Source organism: Lynx canadensis, chromosome C2, assembly GCF_007474595.2.
Source record: "Lynx canadensis isolate LIC74 chromosome C2, mLynCan4.pri.v2, whole genome shotgun sequence".
NCBI classification, from domain to species: Eukaryota; Metazoa; Chordata; class Mammalia; order Carnivora; family Felidae; genus Lynx; species Lynx canadensis.
In genome coordinates, this window is record NC_044311.2 from 146,952,125 (window position 1) to 146,971,828 (window position 19,704).

Sequence of the window (19,704 nt, forward strand, 5' to 3'; positions counted from 1 at the left end):
ACCTATTATATTATTATATTATTAATTATTATATGTAATTAATATATATTATATTATTAATATAATATAATATAATTAATATCCTCTCCTGTCTCCCTCTCTCTTCTCTCTCCTCTCTGTTCTCTATTTCTCTCTTCTTCTCTTCTCTCCCTCTCTCTATTCTCTCTCTCTTCTCCTCTTTCTCTTTCTCCTATTTCTTTCTCTTCTTCTCCTTCTCTTTCTCTCCCTCTTCTCTTTCTCTCTTTCTTCTCTCTTTCTTCTCTTTCTCTCTTCTCTCTTTCTCTCTTTCCCCCTTCTCTTCTTTCTCTTTTTCTCTTTCCTCTTTTCTCCCTCTTCTCTTTCTTCTCTCTTTTTCTTTACTCTCTCTCCCTCTCTCCTTCCTTTCTTCTCTTCTCTCGCTCTTTTTGTTTTTTCTTTCCCAACAATTGTGAGGCATATCAAAAAATCCTGGAATACTCCCAGGAATCTGGAATACTTACAGCTAACATTCATTCAGCTTTTACCATGTCCGAGGCCCTGTTCTAAGTGCTTTCCATATATCATTCAATGATCCCTCACATTAACCTTGTGAGGAATGTCTACTATAGATGAAGAAACTGAGATACAGGAAGGCTAAGGAGCTTTCCCCGGGATGGCCCGAGTTTTACCAAGCGAGGATATTAGAATTCTAACCCACGCAGCCTGAACCCAGAGCCTGCACTTTGATAGAAAACTCAAACGTTGTAGCCTCCATAGTTTAAGAACCATGGATCTAACTAGCAGGCTGTATATCCTAAAAATGATACAGTGTAGGGCCCGATGCATAGTAATCTTACAATCTGATGCTAGCTGTGACCATTAATAAGATAACAATAATCACAAGAATAGTATCATCGTTCTTAGCCGACACAGTTATTTCCACCTGTATACATTTCCAACACACGTCCGTATGCATTTTTCAAATGAAAAGACGTTTAAAGAGGGGAGGCCGGCGGTGTGCAAAGAGGTAAGAACGTTGATCGCTAAGAGCGACACAGCTCATTGTTTGCCCAGCCAGCTCCACACTTACCTGCACATATGGTAGAGCCTGGAAGCCAGCATGCTAACACCATATGTACCAAATAATCACAGGGGTAGGTTAAACAGACAGCCTTCCCCCTAATTTGACCAATTTAGCATTTGGGGAGTAGTCTGTCCGTGCCTATCTGGGGAATTTTTGAAACAATGGATTGAAAGAGAAATTAGGGGAGGCAGACAATATTTTGGAAGCAACCTCATAAACGTGAACAGCTGCGAGACAGACAATCAGCGCCATAGATGATGGGCTCTTCCTTGCAGACGCAAAATAAATGTCGGCGTCCCCCGGGTCTAGCAGCCCGTCTACTTGCCCACTGATTTCCACTCACGCGGACGCGCTGCTGTGCCTCCCTCCGGCCCTCTGGCCCGGCTCCCTGGACAGCGTCCCCATGTGGCCACCGGACGTCCCCACAGACATGGGCTCCCAACTCACCGTATTCACACACCAGCTCTCCCCCATGGAATCCCCGTCTTGGTCGATGAGTTGTGGCGACACCATCCATCAGGCTACCCGGCCTTAGAAAACTAACAAGACCCTAGGCTACTCCACACCCCACTGTCCATATGGAGTCAGTCCCCGAAGCTTGCTGATTTGGTCTCCTAAGAATGCCTTCCAGCTGTCCCCTTCTCTCCATGTCCCTGCCACTGCCCGAGGTTGGCATCTACATCAGTGTGCCAAGGTTGCCATGACAGGGAGCCTCGAACAACAGAAATTTCTTTTCTCACGGTCGTGGAGGCTGGAAGTCCAAGATCAAGTTGTCAGCAAGACTGGTTTCTTGTCCTCGGCTTAGAGATGGCCGCCTTCGGCCTTCGTCTTCACGTTATGTTCTGTGTATCTGTGTCTTTGGGTCCTAGTGGATCGGGGCCCAACCTAATGACCTCACTTTAACTTAATTACCTCTTTAAAGATCCTGTATCCAAATACAGCCACATTCTGAAGTCCTGGGGGTTAAGGACTCCACGTAGGAATTTGGGGGGTGGGGAACACTATTCGGCTCACAACAGGATCCTTATCCTCTCTCGCCTGCACCACCATAAAACCCTGGCTTTTCCAAGGTTGCCACAGCTAGAAAGCCCGTATTTTCAAAATTTTCTAATGAGGACCCTGCATGGCTTTTGCTATCAGAAAAAAAAATAATCGGTGCATTATTAATTCACTCACGATGAATAAATTAGCTCGGAGAAAACTGTAGCGGTCTCCTGCTAACCAGGGAGGTGTCCTTGAGCGCTCTCTATGTTCTGCTTAAATCCTTTCCTCTTCTGTCACGTGTCCCGTTTGCCATCCCATGGCCTTCCCTCTGGACTCTTACATTTCTCTTCTACAAAGAAGGCTTCCGCAGAGCTCTGCGTAGCAAACTGGCTCCCGTTTCCGAAGCCTGCCCCTCCTAGCCTTTCAGAATGTCTAGAACTCCCCCTGGCAGGGTTCTGGCCCTCGGGAAACTCGCCCCTCACCTTCTGAAGTTCTACACGTCTACGCTGATCCCCATCCTTGACAAAAGCTGGTGAGGGGGCCTCCTGGTGAGCTCTGTCAGGCAAGGTCCCAACAGGAAAGAGCACAGCCAAGATAAGATACTTTGCTGAAGGTTCATTTACAAAGGGACTACTTACGACGACGGGGCCAGGGTGTAGGGGGACCTCAAGAGGTGGTGCAAGATTTGAGCTAGGAGTGTTTGTGTTGTCTCCACCCTTTGGCCCAAAAGGACAAGGGAGAGAGAGGTTACCAGAGCCCGGAAGAAAGAGAATAGGGCAGAACAGACTGCCGTAGGAGGAACAGTGACTTCCCACTGTAGGGCCTCCAAGGGGGGAAGCCTGGGAGATAAATGCCTCCGTTTCCTTCCTTCCCCGAGGCTGTCAGAGCCCGACCAGAGGAAGCCAGGAGCAGAGACCGGGGTGAAGGTAGCGGAGGGTGGACCCAGAGAGACAAAGGCTAGTTACCTTTCCATCCTCACAGATCTGCAGCACGGTTGCCCCATCTCCAAGCCGAAGTCTGTGCCTACTTTGCAAGCTCTTCCTGGGTTACCAAACAACTTACCACAGCAGACAGTTGGCGCCTGGGTGACTCAGTCGACTAAGCGTCCACCTTTGGCTCAGGTCATGATCTCAAACTCACTGCTCACGAGTTCGAGCCCCACGTCCGTCAGGCTCTGTGCTGACAGCTCGGAGCCTGGAGTCTGCTTTGGATTCTGTGTCTCCCTCTCTCTGCCCCTCCCCTACTTGTGCTCGCTCGCTCTCTCTCTCTCTCTCTCTCTCTCAAAAATAGACATTAAAAAATTTTTAATGAAAAATAAAAGTAAAAAAGAACAGCAGACGGTTATTTCCTCATGGTTCTGGAGGTCAGAAGTCTGAAATCAAGGTATCAGTAGAACTGGGTTTCATTCAAAGGTTCTAGAGGAGGATCTTTCCTTTCCTCACCCAGCTTCAATGGTTTCAGGTGCTCCCTGGCTTGTGGCCACATCCTTCCTGTCTCTGCCTCTCTCTCTTCACATGGCCTTCTCCTCTCTGTCTGCTCTCCTGTCTGTCTCAGATCTTCCTGTGCCTTGCTTTGATAAAGACACTTGTCACTCATTTAGGGCCCACCTGAATATTCTAGGATGGTCGCAAGATTCTTAATTACAGCTACAAAGATGCTTTTTCCAAATAAAGTGACGTTCACAAGTTCCAATGATTTGGACATGGACATATATGGGGGGGGCACCATTCAACCCAAGGTTGGCCTCCCCCCACAGTTTCTCATGCTGAGTCCACTCCTTTTCTTACCAGAGATGCCCATCTCCAGGAAACCTGTGCCACCCACTTCACATCAGCTTTCTGTCAAAGCTCTGCCTGCACCCTCCCCCCTTCCATTGTGTTGGCCTCAGTTTCCACCTCTCTGCCTGGGTCGCCAACAACTACGCTGGAGGTGTTGAAAAGGAACTCTCCAGAAACAGTACTTTGGGGCGTCCACAGCTGGCTGCCTTGGAATTGGTCGTAGCAGCTGAAGGGATACTTTTGAAGCAAGTCCCACATCAGCAGCCATAGAAAAATTTAGTTGTAGCATTTAACATAGTGATTCCTAGGTGTGACAGCAACTGCTGCCCCGCCACCACTCCACCGGCCCCCAAAATCCATTCTCTTCCATCTCTGTTAGTGTGAGAGCTCCTCATTGGCTGTAATTGGTGGCCCCTGGCCCCTCACCGGAAGACTACATTTCCCAGCCTCACTTGCCTTTAGGTGTAGCCATGTGACTAAGAGAGGCCAATGGGCTGTGAGCAGAAGTCCTGCCTGCAGCCTCTGGGCCTTACCTTCAAGGAAGGTGATGTGGCTTCCACTTGCCCCTCTCCTTCCTGCCGATGGAGCCAGGACTGCCATCAACACAAGAGAGAGGTTGCAACAGAAGAGAGGAAGACAAAACAACAAGATAAGGTGGCTAGAGCAGCCATCTGGGCAGAGGGGCACTATACCCAGACTCCCACGTGATGCAGAGCTGCCCTTCTCCCGTGTGAGCACAGCTGATTATAGTGACATGGGTGTTCATGGCTAAGTGATTTATCAAAGCGGTGCCAGGGCATGGAGGAGCCAGGCCAGAGGAGAAAGCCAAGAAAAGATCTCAGGCCAAAGTGCTAAAGTGTCTGGGCTCCAACCTGAACCCACGGGGCATCCTTGGGGTAGAAATTATGCTCTGGAGTTGCCTTGAGCCAGAAGTAAGAAGGTCTGTGCCATCAGCCCTCTCCACATTCAGCAAATGGGCTCCAGGCAACTGAGCACGGCCCTGCAAAGATCAGTCAGAGGTGCTGGCCATTGAAAATGAAGCTCGCCACAGCCTGAAGGGCGCAGAGAAATGGTAGAAAGGGATCTGGGCAAACATCGACGCTATCTGCCCAGGAGCCTTTGCTACATATCATGAAAAGACACTACCAGGAAGAGTGAAGGGGCCACCAGGACCCACACCATCCACTACAGAAGCCTCCAGAATGAGTCCAACCACCACCACCACTTCCCGAACGACACGGTGCGTGACCACACGTGCTCACTCACCCCTCCCTTAGAGCCTCCTCTCAAGAGAGGGCGGCCTCATAACACTGCAATATCGCAAGTCTCCCGTCTTGTTACGATTCTGCCCTGGGCATTTGTTAGGATTCAGGCTCAACTGATATAACAAAGACGTTGGCAGCAGGGAGATGTCTCTTCTGACATCCAAGAGTGCCCCACTTGGCATTCAAAAGTCCCTTTGGTTAGGATCCAGTTTAGCTGTGTCAGAAAACCCAACATAATGATGGACTTAAGAAGGCAGAGGGGTGTTGCAGTCATCTAAGAGACCAGAGAACGGGTCCCGGGGAGGCCTGGAACCCCACAGTATCAGGAACCTAGGCTCCTTCTCTCCTAATGCTCTTTCCTATGTGGCCCCATGGCCACCTCATGACCCCAGCGGCTCTTCCAGCCCTGACCATCATGTCGGGATCCCAGACAGCAGGAAGTCAAGATGAAATGAGAAAGACACACTCCCTCACTTGGAGGATGCCTCTGGAAATTGCACGTACCACTTCTGTTTACATCCCCTTGGCCAGAACTTGGTCGCAAAGGAGGCTGGGAAATGCAGTCCTTATTCCGGTGGCCACGTGTCCAACCAGAAGTCCTATACAGAAACCGGAACAGATCTGGAGGAACCATCAGCACTGTGCTGGGTGGGGGGCAGCAACTGTATCCCACACACCCCACTCTAACCACCTCACACAGCCATTGAGAGAATCAAAATAAATTATACTAAGAACCATGATAGTAATTACTTTTGTTAACGGGTTTGAGAGCAGAGATGCTATCTGTTTTGTTCACTGCTGGTCCCCTGCACAGGACAGTTCATGGCACAAGAAAGGAGCCCAGTAAAATATCTGAATTATCATGCCCAAAGCATAAAGATTCCTCAGCCGGTATGATGCATTGGCACACTTGGACCGTTCTACCCAACTGTGTGGAAAAAGTCATTAGTACATCTTGAGAAGGACTGGAAATGGTACCAGATGTTGAAATCTATTAGAATTTGTAGCTTGACGTTTTAAAGGGGGAAATGACATTTTATTATTCTATCCTGCAGAGTCACAGTGGTCCGCCCGTCACCTCTTCTGACATCCAAATTAGAGATCACATTTTCTCTGGACTCAGGAAAATAAAAACTCAACATTTAAATGAGCTGTCAGCCAGGCTGTATCTCTTCTACATTGCAACATAAATTTGGATGCTACTTAAGTAACAACGCAGTAGCATCTATCAAATTTACCAAAGGCACAGGCTACCTGACTTAATGATACCAATTCTAGGGATTTATCCTTAGGACATATATGCAAATGATAATTTACAAGGTATTTCATCGCAGCATTGTTTGTAACAGTAAAAGACCAGAAACAATCTCAATGTCTTTCAACAGGGCGATGGCTAAATAAGTTACAGTACATCCCATATTACGGAAGGATGAACTTTTTTAAGGAAGGAGCTTTTAATACACTGAGAAGAAATGATCTCCAAGATCACTTAGATCGCTCAATATTAACTGGAAAAAGCAAGGTGGGGAAAACAGCACGTACAAAATTGTATAAAGAGGGGAACATACATTTTTATTTTTGCCTGCATTTTCAGCGACTGTCTCTGAAACGATAGAGATAGTGACTAAGCAAGGGAACAGGGTGGCTGGGGGACAAGGGCCGCAATCTTTTCGTTATATTTAAAAATTTTTTTGAACTCTGTGAATATATTACCTATTCAGCTAACAAACAAAAATAACAATAACTAATTCGCTTCATCTTGGGGTCTTAAGTATATTCTTTAAGGTATGTCCGTCTATATCTCCTTGCCTCGTTGCCCTCCAGATAGAAGGCGTACTATTGATTCGGCAATTATATATGAAAAAAAAAGGACTCCCCTGCAAGTTTCTGGCAGTGACTAAAAGTCCCGTCTTGGGGACACGTGGAAGAAGCTGTCTCAGTGCCGGAAGCTCCTTGATCTCTCGTCACCTGGGGCTTGAACTGTCCTAGCTTGCAGTGATTAAAGGGGAGCAGAAAAAGTACCATCAGGACGCAGGTGTTCTCAGATTCTGATGCTGTGATGTTTGCTTTTGAGGTGGGGGAAACTGTCTTCATTGAGATTAGGAGAGGCTCCTTGCACCTCTGACCACCTTGGTGAGGGTGTTTGAGAAGAAGGTGTATGTTTGTAAATATGTGGGTTGGTGGTGTGCTGGCCTAGGGGTGTGTGTGTGTGTGTGTGTGTGTGTGTGTGTTTCTGGAATACACAAGAAACTGTAACAGTTCCTTTGGGGACCCGAGGGAAGGAAGTGCCAGGGACACTTGCTTTTAATCAAATACTCTTTAAACTGTTTGGAGTTTAATTTTAGGCATATGCTACACAGCGCCTATTCAAGCATGTTTTAAAGAAGAGAGAATTGCGGTTTATATGATGTGATTTCTTTCTCTTTCTCCTCCTCCTCCTCCTCTCCCGTCCGGCCCCCCTCCTCTTCCTCTCCCTCCTCCTCTTCTTTTTCTTCTTCTAGTCAAAACCGTACCTACCGCTTAAGCAGAATGGCCTCTTTGCTTAGACCTAGCCTTAGAGTCAACCCAGAAGTGGATGCTCTTTGGGGTTGGAAGTGGGGCCAGAATAAGGGAACTAAATGGCTAAAACTCCCGCATCGTCCAAAATCACAGACCCCAAGTTCTGCCCTGGTCATGGTCCCACACCAGGAAGGCTCTCTTCACACACTGAACACAGCCAACCCACATCTCAGACGTGGGTTCGGCTTCCCGCACATCTGACTATAAGCAAAGAGGAAACCAGTTTTTCCCAGTACGCCTGCTGGGAGGGAGCGACTCTTTAGAGGAGAATCTGGTGCTGCTGAGAGCCCAGCGGGAGCCAGGAAGGGAGCACCTACCGTGCCTTGCTGGGCAGGAGCCTGGACCCCAAGGTCCCTCCCACCACAAGGGCACACAAGGTAGAAACACGTTTTCAGAGTTTCCGGTTCTGACCAGCTTTTCAAGGCTGAACAGGCAAAGGAGGGGAGAATCTAAAGGGGATGGGTTGGTGCAGGTGAATCTTGTATTGATGTGGAAGGCTGTCCAAGAGGCGCTAAGAAATCAAAGAAGGCGGTAACAAACCCTCACACAGTCTGGAAGGACGGTGCCACAATGTTTGACAGTGACTTGTCGCGGGGGAAGAGGGTTGGACTATTGGCGACTTTTGCATTCTGCCTTATTTCAAAGTTACTTTTGTTTTACAACGGGCTTGCATTTGTGAAAGCGTGTACTAAATTTTATTTAACAGATGGTCAAGGGGGTAAGAGTGGGCACCATGCAGGTGGCTGGGGAGGTGTTTTGGACTCTCCAGGAAATAGCTTTGTCCGCCCCAGAAAGGGGCTGTGTCTGGGGCTGGAAGACCCAAGGACCCTGGGGAATCGCGCCTGAGGACGACCCCCCAAGATACCTAGAGCAACGCTCCCCAAACTCTAACGTGCCATGCGTCACCTGGGAAGCTTGGTTAATGTAGCTTCCCTCTCACTAGGTCTGGATGGGCCTAAGGCTCTGTACATCCAACAAGCCCCCACCTCAACGCTGGTGTGGTGCGTCCTGGGACCACCAGGGTCCGGAGAGAGGCGGCAGGGGCGGGGAGTCAGCCTGAGGTTCCCGGCTCTCAGGAGCCTGGCATGTGTCATTTCGGTAACGAGGGAAAATCAAAACTCAACGTAGGCATGCTGGAGGGGAAGGAGAAAAGAGAAAGAAGAGACTGATAGAAGCGAAGGAAGAGTGCGCAAAGGGAACGCGGAAGAAAAGAAGAGGAACCCTCAGGCCCCTGTCTCCCCACCCGGTTCTCCAAACCCAAGAAGGGGGTGGCGCGTGCGGTGCAGGGGTCAGGGCTGTGCCTCGGGTCCCCGACCGGGGGGAAGGTGCGGCCCGGTGCCCACGCGTCGGCCCGGTCCCTGCTCCGCCCGCGCTGCGGAGCCGCGTGAAGCTGAGGGCTCGGGCCAGGGACCCCTGGTTGGGGAAACACCCCCCCCCCAGCCCCGGGTCGGGCCGCGCATTCGGGCTGAGCCGGGGGGAGGGCGCCGGGCGTCGGAGGCCCTGCCCGGATCCCTGGCCGCGCCAGCTCCGGGGACCCGGGACCCCGCCGCACCTCTCGCCCCGCGCTCCCCTCCCTCACCGCGGGGCGGAGTGCGGCAGGAAACCGGTGGGAGCCCATCTCCCGCCCCCCCCACCTTAACGAGATGACTTGTTTGCCTGGGGTCGGGGGCTGTCTGCCCCCCCCATCCCCCCCCCCCCCATAGGACCAGGAGTGAGCGGCACGGTCCTCATCAGGCATTTTTGAAACTGGTCTAATGAGGGGGGAGACTTGTACCTTTGCCGCTATTGTTACTCTTGTCTTTTGTGGTGTGTGCAAAGTCCAAGAAAACTCTCAGGGTAACTGTCTTGTCAGAGGCCCTTCCTTGGATTTATTGAGCTCTCTTGGGACCTGTCCCCACTCTGGGCCCCAGAGGTGCAAAGCGAGTTCCGGCACCGTGAGGACCCTCCAGGCGCTCCCCGGCGGGGAGGGAGCCAGTGGGTGAAATGCAGTGGGGTGAACCCTCCTGGAGGTGGGGAGAGCTCTGGGTGCCGCAGGAGCTCAAGGAGGGGGGGTGGTCTTCCCGGGCAGACCCCTGGGAGGGTAGCATGGGGCACAGACAGACGGACAGGAGGAGGGCAGGGGTCGGGGAGCCGTGGGCGAACGTGGGGAAAGGGCAGAGCCCCGGACAGACAGACGCTCCGGGTCCCGAGAAAGGGGGAGAGGGAGCGCGAGACCCTGAGAAGCCGGCAGAGATCCGGTTAGGACCCGAAGGCCGAGGTCAAGGGCCTGGACGGGATCCTGAGGGCTACGGGGAGGCGTCCAACTGCTACATTTTCCCGATGCAGCAAGGAAGGTCATTTACCCCGTGTTTGGAGCTGAACAACAGGCACTCGGAGGTGAGAGGCCCCGCGCCCTCCGCGCGCGCAGCTGCCTCCGCCGTAGGCCCCACGGCGGTGCGGGGAGCCGGGAGCGCACGCAGGTCCTGCCTCGGAATCCGCCGCGCGCTGTTGGCACCTGTAGCCTAGAAGACTCTCTCCTGCGCTCCCACGCCCGCCGCTTCCTCTTACCCAGGGTCTTAGCCCCAGATCGGGTCAGGGGTTTCTAGGTCCCTCCTGCCCTGCCCGTGCCACCCTATACCCGAGTGAAGCTCACCTCACCTCAGGGCCAGCTACCCGATCAGGGACACTCCCACTCGTGCTCCCCAACTTGTTCACCCCCATCTTCCTCGAGCTGGATTTCTGCATGGTGGGGGTGGGCAGGGGTGGTGGAGGGGGAAAGGGGAGGAGCCTAGAGTCTCAGGAAAGAGGAGAGGGAGCAAGTGGAAACCCAGGACTGACGCATCAAGGCCCCTGGGACTTGGGATCCAGTGGGCTGGAGGTGGAACCCAGACCCTGCCTTGATCTCTAGCCTTCAATATCTTCATCTGTAAAATGGGAACAGCGGGCCTCCTTCTAAACACCGAAGGGCCCGTTGCACAAGTTGGGTGAGATAAACAAATGGGAGCTATGAAGTTAGTTCCTGGTCGCCCCTCCGCCCTACCTCAACTTTGTTCCACGGTGAACTTGGGACACCGGGTTGACTTCAATGTCGCTGATCCTTAGGGGCAGATGGCAGCCATTGCTACCTCAGTGGAGGTGGGTGATTCAAAGGGTGGAGCTCTCTAGGGAGAAGGGGCTATTATTAGTTTGGGGGGTTCTTTGGGGGGGGGGATTTTTGGTTTGTCATTTCCCTTTGGCTTTCCCAGCACCCCTTCTCCCAAGCCCCTGGGCATTCCTTCCAGATTCTACCCAGGCTGAGCCTCTTCCGACTGGGCGGAGTTCCTCCATATTCTCAGCGACTCAGGGCTCCCATAACATGAGTATTAACAAAATAGAGAAACTTCCAAGGGAGAGTATCATTTGACTTCCCCTCGTTCCTCCAAATCTCGCACCAGACATACCTTTTGAGGTCAAGTAGCTTCTAGAAACCCATTTTAGGGATGAGAATCTGAGACTGAAAACAGACAACTCAAGAGGTCTCTGATGCCCGCCCTCACGCTCTCTGCCTGGACCTGCTTCTCTGCTCCCAGGACCTTGACCAAATGGCCATACCGCCCTGGAGGGTCAGTTTTCCCAGTCTGCAAAATGGGAGTGAGCAAAGTAAGTAAACGACCCTCCCAGGATCAGCGAGAGATTAAATGAGATGAAGCCTGTCAAGGCCCACTAAGCGTCTGGCCCAACTTAACTCGCCTTGAGGTGGCCATTAGATGGGAGTCACTGCCCTTGTCATTCATTCTAAAGGTTCCCATATTCCAACAGTCCACATTACAGACCTCATGGTCTGCCCTGTACACAGAACGTTACATGTATTTTACGAATCGTGTCTCACACCAGCCCGTGTGCACCTCTGCAGGCGTGTGCATTCAAAAGTATTTAGCAAGCACCTTCCACGTGTCCTGCCCGGTGCTCGGCGCTGGGTCCCCGGACAGGGATGACCGTGGACGGCTCCGGGGTCTGAGTTTTACAAGGAAGACAGAGGCCATTTGTTTGCAGAGTTCTCCTGAAGGGGTCTCATCGCTCCCCCAGCCCTTCCCCCCCCCCCCATCGTCGCCAAACGCCACCATTCCTCATCCCTCCTGGTTTCCAGGCCTGGAGCGATGGCCCAACTGCTTTTTTTAATTTGCTTTCTTTTCCGGTGCCCGCAGCCTCGCCTCCTCCCATCGGTCCCGGCTCAACCCCGAGCAAGGCCGCTGCTGTCCTTGGCAGTCTGGCCGAGCCGCTGCCTGAAAGTGTGCAGGAACTTGTGAAGGGAAAGGCCAGACCGCGAAAGAATGGCCCGGGAGAGACCCGGCAAGCAGTGGGAGGTCTGAGCCCTTAGAGCCCCGCGCGAGCCCGCCCCGGCGGATTTGGCACAAACTCCTCCCGGGCCGCCCGGCGACTGAGCAAAGGCCGGCCGCGACGCTCACCCGGCCTTTTGTGGGAGGGAAGCACAAAGGAGAGGGAAAAACACGTCTTCCGTTTTGACGGAGGAGGCCGACAGCTTCTGGACGCCCGGGCCAGCCAGGGACGCACGGAGCCGGGCCGATTAGCTTCGGCAAAGTGAGCACTCAATTTCCCGGAAAGGGGCTGCGGCGTGGCCCGGGACGCACCCAGGCCGTGCACGCCGGGCGCCCGGCTCAAGAGCAGAGCAAATGCCAGGGGGCGTCCGGACGCACGAGGGCAGGCGCCAGGGGCCGGGCTCCCGTTTTGCATTCTTCGCGGAGCGGGTAGATGGACTCGGAGACCCAGAGAGATGGGTCCGGCGACCGTTTTGCCCTGGACTAAAGGAGCGCAGGGGGCCACAGGGGGCCCCTACCTCCCGAGCGACTTTCTGGCAACCACGGAATGTTGGGGGGATGCTGCCGGGAGAAGGGGTCCTCAGCCTAGGGCTGCCAGCCCAAGCTCCGGGCGTCGGGAGTCAGGACCGCGAGGTGCCGCTGCGCTGCCCAGAACAGCCACCGCTCCCCGGGGCTGGGGCCTGGAGCGTCCGCATGGGCGTTCACGCGGGAACCTGGCCAATAAGCCAGCTCTCCAACCTCTGGACTCTGCCTTCCCTGTTTCTAAGTACGCATGGTCCCAGAACGGACCCCTCAACTAGAGCAAGCGCGAAAAGAACCCCAGGGCGCGCACTCTGGCGCGGACAGTGGCCGGTGACAAGCAACAAAAGAAGGAACCGGGGCTCCAGGACACGTGCCGCCGCCGCCGTCTGGACTAACCTCAGCGTCTGCAACCCAGGCGGGCGCACAGTGCGCCTGCCGGTGTTTATGAGATACACTGGCGTGCGCACAAGTCCACGCCCCGGCTGGTGGCCCGCAGCTCACATTCCCACGAATGTCCTCACTGCCTGCGGCCGGGGAGGCCCAAAGGAACGATCCTCTAAATACTCTAGCTCTTTCTGCTCCCCCCTTGCCCCCCCCCCCCCCGCAGCGTTCGACCATGCGACAGATTCTCCTGATTCAACGGTTATGGGTCATCCTCCGCAACCGTTGGACGACATATCTCCACGCTTCAGTTCTTCATGTTTTAAATACATATTTAACGGATGGCTGCAGAGCCAGCTGGGAAACACACGGGTTGAAAAATAATGCTCCAGAAAGCACAAGATTGGGGCGAAGGCGAGAGCCCGCGAGGTTTCTATCAGAGTCTTACCCAGAAACTGGGAGCCAGCCCGTGGGTTTATTTTTGTATTCGTTTATTTCGTGCCTTCCCAACGCGAAGGCGAACGACTTTGTTTTTCAAGCCGTGCGTGCAAATTAAAAGTTCCTAAACAACCACATAAACAGAGGCCATAACACTCCCTGGGAGGGAGGGCCGGGGTGTGTTTGTGTATGTGTGTGCGCGGTATAAACGGCTAGCGTCCGCGGTCTGCAGAAGCAACCTTCCGTGCTGGAAATGTACAGATGGAAGGAATCCAGCTTAGGGAAAAGGTTAGAGACACACGGCCGCCACTACTGCTCAGGAACCGCCCACGCCGGTTATCTGCGCGGTAAAGACTTAGCAGTGTTGTCTGTGGGCTTGCTGTAGACAGGGTCTCCGGATTTTCCCATCTGTAAAATGGATGAGCGGGTCAGTGCCGCGAAACTACCTCAGCTAGCTGCTTCTCTAAGACCAGGTTTCATCCCTGATGGGCAAGCGTTTCCGGGCTTAGCAGCCAAGCTGCGATTGGTGAAAGGGGTCTGAATGCAGCCGCAAGGAGTTGGATCTCTCTGTCTGGCCCAAAGCCTGGAGAAGTCTTTGCCCAGGCCTTCGACCTTTTTCTCTCTCTCTCTCTCTTTTTTTCTTTTCTTTTTCTTTTTTTTTCAGACAAACCAGCGTTTCCCTCCTACCTCGTTTTCCCATTTTGTGGAGACGACCACAAGAGTGATGCTGAAAATACCGCCATCGGTTCCAGAGCTAAGACACGGAGGGCGGGCGCGGCACTTTGGGCGCTAGACTCTGCCCTTCTGTTAGCGCGGTTACTGTGCGGAAACACCTCCTCCCTGTGTCCACGCCATTCCCGACTTTACGAAGAGTTGAGATTTCTTTCAAAACGCCATTCTGGAGCAGGTGCTCCAGGTCCTTCCCTGCCCTCTGCCTCGCGAGGCCCTGCCCCCAGCTGGGGGCGCTACCAGCCGCCCGCGGAGGAGCGTGCTTAACTTGTGCCTGGTTGTCGTTTACCCTTGGGGTTCCAAATGCCCCCGTGTTGATGAAACGCTTGAGATGGGGGGGGGGGGCGGGCAACGAGAACCCAGAGAGAGAGGGAGATGAAAAGCAAAGGAGGAGACTCCAGCCCCAGCGCCTGAATCGCCAGGGTTATTCGTGCGCATCCCCAAAGATCCGATCGCTTTGGGTATCAGGTTAGTTCGTCGGCAGAACCCCCAGCCCACGCCATCCTCCAGCCTGACTCTGTGGTCACCGTATTTTTATAGAAATTTGACAACGCTCCCTCTCTATCTCAACTGCATTCTGCCCTCGGTACTTCCCCGGCAAGCCCTCCCCACCCCTCCTCCTCCTCCTGCTCGCCTCGCACACCCCCTCCTCGGGTTCCTCCTCCAGTCCCTCCCCAAGAATCTCCCGGCCGCCGACGCCCATTGGCTGTGCGCGGGGAGGAGGCGTGTGCGGGCCGGGCGAGTTTCATTGAGCGGAATTAGCCCGGATGACATCAGCTTCCCAGCCCCCCGGGCGGGCCCAGCTCATTGGCGCGGCGGCCCCTCCAGGACCCGCACATTGTTCCCCGCCCCCGCCTCGGCCACCGCCGCCGCGGTCGCCGCCGCCACCGGGCTATAAAAAACCGGCGGAGCCCCGAAAGGTGCGGATGCTTATTATAGACCAACGCGACATCACCGCCCGGAGCCCGGTTCTCCACTGCGGCTTTTGGGAAGGAGCTCCTCTAAGTGCATCCACAGTAAGTGTCCCCGCCCCCCCCCTCCCAGCAGCCCCAGCCTGTATCCCAGGGACAGACGCCCCTCGACTCGCAAGCGACCCAGGAAGCTCGGTTAGAGAGGGCCCCGATCCCGCCCCTGCCCGCCGGTTCCCCTGAGTGGCTTCGCCGCTCTGACCCTCCCCACACTCACCGCAGCACCCCCTTCGCCCAAAAGCCAGAAGTCGAAGCGACCACAGCTCCTTCTGCCCAAGTCCCGCTCGGCTGGCAAGCTCCCCGCTGTCCCCGGACGCGACGCACGTTATCTAGGCTCGCGGGCGCCGGGTACCTGTGTGTTTGTTGCTCGGTGTCGATGGAGATAAGGTCTATGCGTTTGAGAAACCAAATAAATACTTCTCTATTTAGATCTCCGTCCTCCCAAAGAAAAACCCTCACTTGCCATTCCAGCCCTGGGGATTCGGCCTCCCGATTCCTAATTGAAGGCATCCAGAAGGCCACCCTCTCTGAGGGGCTCCAATGCTCCCTGGAATAAAACAACCTGTGGATGAGAGCTGAGGAAGTGGGGAGAGAGAGAGAGAGGTTACTTCGTGCGCACCTGCCTGCCGCTAGAAGGAAGCGAGGTGGACACGAAACGACCGGCCACCCGCACCTGGACCGCACGCTGCGGTGCAGGCGGGAGCAGCTTCTCTCTCTCTCTCTCTCTCTCTCTCTCTCTCTCTTTCTCTCTTTTTCTGAGTGCCTCGACCTCGATCTAGATCTCTCTCTTCTGTTTCTTCTCCTCTCCGCAGGAGGCGTGCGCAAAGCTCCGAGGGCCGAGGGAGGGAGGGAGGACCCCGCGAGAGCTGCGACTATCCCTCGGGGCCATGGACTCGGACGCCAGCCTGGTGTCCAGTCGCCCGTCGTCACCAGAGCCCGATGACCTTTTTCTGCCGGCGCGGAGCAAAGGCAGTGGCGGCAGCGGCTTCACGGGGGGCACGGTGTCCTCGTCCACGCCGAGCGACGGCCCTCCGGAGCTGAGCGCAGAGCTGCGCGGCGCCATGGGCGCGGCGGGCGCGCACCCCGGGGACAAGCTGGGCGGCGGCGGCGGCGGCTTCAAGTCAGCCTCGTCCAGCACTTCGTCGTCCGCATCGTCGGCGGCCGCGTCGTCCACCAAGAAGGACAAGAAGCAGATGACGGAGCCCGAGCTGCAGCAGCTACGCCTCAAGATCAACAGCCGCGAGCGCAAGCGCATGCACGACCTCAACATCGCCATGGACGGGCTGCGCGAGGTCATGCCGTACGCGCACGGCCCGTCGGTGCGCAAGCTCTCCAAGATCGCCACGCTGCTGCTGGCGCGCAACTACATCCTCATGCTCACCAACTCCCTGGAGGAGATGAAGCGACTGGTGAGCGAGATCTACGGCGGCCACCACGCGGGCTTCCACCCGTCGGCCTGCGGCGGCCTGGCGCACTCGGCGCCCCTGCCCGCCGCCACGGCGCACCCCGCGGCCGCCGCGCACGCCGCGCACCACCCCGCGGTTCACCACCCCATCCTGCCTCCCGCGGCCGCCGCCGCCGCCGCCGCCGCGGCCGCCGCCGCTGTGTCCAGCGCCTCCCTGCCCGGCTCCGGGTTGTCGTCGGTCGGCTCCATTCGGCCCCCGCACGGCCTGCTCAAGTCTCCGTCCGCGGCGGCGGCGGCGGCGGCGGCCCCGCTGGCGGGCGGGGGCGGCGGCAGCGGGGGCGGCGGCGGCTTCCAGCACTGGGGCGGCATGCCCTGCCCCTGCAGCATGTGCCAGGTGCCGCCGCCGCACCACCACGTGTCGGCCATGGGCGCCGGCAGCCTGCCGCGCCTCACCTCCGACGCCAAGTGAGCTGCCGGCCGCCGGCGCGTTCTGGCGAACGGAGGGACCCGGGGGCTGCGGGGAAGCGAGGCCTGGCCGGCATTGGGGCCCGGGAGCTCAGTTCCCAAGATCACAGGACGTTGGGCTGGGGGTGGGGGTGGGGCGCAACGATGAGGACGTCAGCACTGGGGAACCGAAGCAATTGGGGGGCACGCACCGGACAGTGGGGAGTGACAGGGCCGTGCGCTCTGGGGGCAGCCCTCTCTGGCTTTAAACAGCGCTGCTCCGAAAGAAACCATTGTAATAGAAGGCACTGCTGTGTGCACCCCTCCCTCGACACCCCCCTCTCCCCTCCCACTTCCAAAAAAAGTGATTCTTAAATTGGTGGTTTCTTCTAGGATGCGGGCCGCGCTCGGCCCTGGCAGCCCTTCGTTACATGGGGGCGGAGGAGGAGGGAGGACCGCGTTGGGGACTTCCTCTCCTTCCTCCTTTCTTGGCGGGTAGGAGACTTGGGAGAAGCTGTATTCCAGGAGCGGCCGTCAGGCTTCGCCTTCAAGGGTCGTCTCTGGCCCTGAGCCAGGAGCTACGAGCTAGCTGAAAATTGGCCTCCGGTACCAGAAGCGTTGACGGTCTCGTCCAATGTGGGTAAACCCACAACTGTCTGAGAACTACTGCGGTTCCTGCCTGTCGCCCCTATTGCTTTTGAGGGTGTGGTTTGTTTTTTTTTTTAAATAAATCTATGTTCCGTATTCAACAATACAAGCAGGCCTTCTAGAAAGTCAGACTAGAACCACTTGTGGATTGGAATAATCTGAAACTGTCGACTTTGGGGGCGGTTTTTGTTTTTGTTTTTTTGTTTTTCTTTTAGTTATTTTCAGATAGACTCTCCCTCCCTGCCTCCCCATTCTTTCCGTCCCTAAGCACAAAGTGATTTGGTTTATTGCCCGACTGGGGGCAGTCATTCTGATACCCGAGGGTTTGACGGAGCTCAAAGGCTGTTGCCGTGAATGTGGTTGGAGTTACCTGGGAGTTCTGTTGGCTTTTGAGGTTTTTCCTTCTTGGGTGTGTAAATATATTATCAGTAATGAGGCCAGTGCTGCTGCGAAGCTGTTTGCTCACGTGACTGCCAGCCCCACCGGAGTCTGAGCCTGGCCTCCTATATGTCGGTTTCTTTTTGCCACGTTTAACACGAATGACAAACTCTCCCACGTGCTTCTCGCGGCCTCCGAGAACTGCCTGGGCGCCTCCCGCGCGTTGCGGTACCGGGCTTTACAGCGTCTGCCGCGTAACATCTCTCCTCCGCTCGCGGTCCTGCAGAGAGTGTATCATCTGTTTTATTTTTGTAAAAAGAAAAAAAAAGTGCTAAATAATATTTATTACTTGTTTGGTTGCAAAATCGAAATAAATGATCGAGTGTTGAGATTTTAAATAAAAGTGACAAGTCCGTCGGCTGTTTGCGAGCCGCGTGGGTGGGGGGAGGTGCAGGGCGCCAGCCCTCGGAGCCCGATTTGGGAACCATTTCGTGGGTTCCACCCTGGAGAAAGATTAAGGGGTCGTTGGACTATTCTCCCCGCGCCAACCCCCACCTCACACCCCCCCCCCCCCAACAGGGTGTTTGTTTCTCACACGTCTCTTGTTAATTTGATTTTCCGACGCCTAATCCGGAACTTTTTTTTTTCTTTTCCCTGTGGTTGAGGATTGAGTTCGTTGAAAGTGAACATGTCTCTCCCTGCGCGGAATTTGGGGCCTCCGGGGCAAGGGCCTTGCCTTGGGCTGGCTGGGGTCCCGGCGCTCAGGCCTCCCGTCCTACCAGGATTTTTTTTTCTTTCGGCTCAGAGGCAGTCGCCCACCCCCCATCCCGCTGGGGGAGGGGGGAATCCTTGGGCTTCAGCTGCAGACCGGCCACTTGGGGCCCCGGGTCCGGACAGAGCGCCGCGGGAGCGCGGAGCGCGGGATCCGCTAACCCTTCTCTCCCTTCCTCGCGCTGTGCACGACCCCACCCAGGCGCCCACGCCGGCCTTGAACTGCAAAGTGTTAGGTGCTGGGAACGGCCAGCCTGGAGTGAGACTCTGACCAGCGCGCTTTGGCCTCCATGCTCTCCCCCCCCCCCCCCCCCCCGCCCCCCAGGGCCACCTCTGTCTTCTTGTGGCCACTGGGATCCTCACAACCCAAAGTTGCGATACAAACTTAGGTCTTGGGTAAAAAAATAAATAAATAAAGAGATTCTGGGTAAAAAGGAAAAAGCTTCAGCCTTCCTGGTCAAGGAGGATAGACCACTTTGCAGTGTCTCAGCCTGCGGGGCTTCAGGGAGAACGCGCCCCCAGGAGAGCAGCGACTGGTGCCGACGCAGTGGGTTCCCTGGCCCGGGGCCCTCTTGCCTACAACGTCTTTGGTGGCCTTTGGCAGAAGGTCCCTGTACCTGGGACACCGGGGGGTGGAGAAGGTTTCCCTGGTTGTAGCCTCATTTTTTGAGGTCCCTGATCCCGACCCATGCCGACTCTCCCTGCCCAGGACTGAGGGTGGGTCCATCCCCCAGCTTGGGGACAGGTGCTTTTGGTGCCCAGCAGGTGCATGGAGCTGCTGGCCTGAACGCAGGCGGCTAGGGGTCCGGTGCAGGAGGACTCCTTTCGGCTCTGCTTTTCACCGAAGCCTGAGAGGAGGCAGAGCAGCTGGGGAGAAAGAAAGAGGGGGACAGGGTTCCTGGCCCCCCCCCACGAGAATCCAGGAAGAGAGTAGGGCCGGTTCTAGTAGCTTTTATTTCCAAATCCCGTTTGAAATGAAATTTGTTAAGAATTCAAAACTGGGTCTGGCTCCAGCGGGGGGGGGGGGGGTCTCAGGGGGGGGTGGGGAGAGGATTGGCTGGGACTCTGATGGTGGGGACCTGAGAACCCAGCGCCAC

The 19,704-nt window shown here is 55.4% G+C and overlaps 1 protein-coding gene across 1 annotated transcript; it reads left to right on the forward strand.

The window, feature by feature from the left end:
- The first annotated feature begins 14,823 nt into the window (after positions 1-14,823).
- OLIG2 (oligodendrocyte transcription factor 2) lies at positions 14,824-18,403 on the forward strand. Its single transcript, XM_030330192.2, has 2 exons — positions 14,824-15,009; positions 15,774-18,403. The coding sequence occupies exons 1-2, from the start codon at positions 14,920-14,922 to the stop codon at positions 16,833-16,835; spliced, it is 1,152 nt and encodes a 383-aa protein (XP_030186052.1). The 5' UTR covers positions 14,824-14,919; the 3' UTR covers positions 16,836-18,403.
- Positions 18,404-19,704: the final 1,301 nt, after the last annotated feature.

What these genes read in the sequence shown, in the direction of transcription:
- OLIG2 (XM_030330192.2), top strand. Translation starts at nt 14,920, where the DNA reads ATGCTTATTATAGACCAACGCGACATCACCGCCCGGAGCCCGGTTCTC. An exon ending in CTCCTCTAAGTGCATCCACA is followed by an intron (nt 15,010 to 15,773) that starts GTAAGTGTCCCC and finishes TCCTCTCCGCAG; the next exon opens with GAGGCGTGCGCAAAGCTCCG.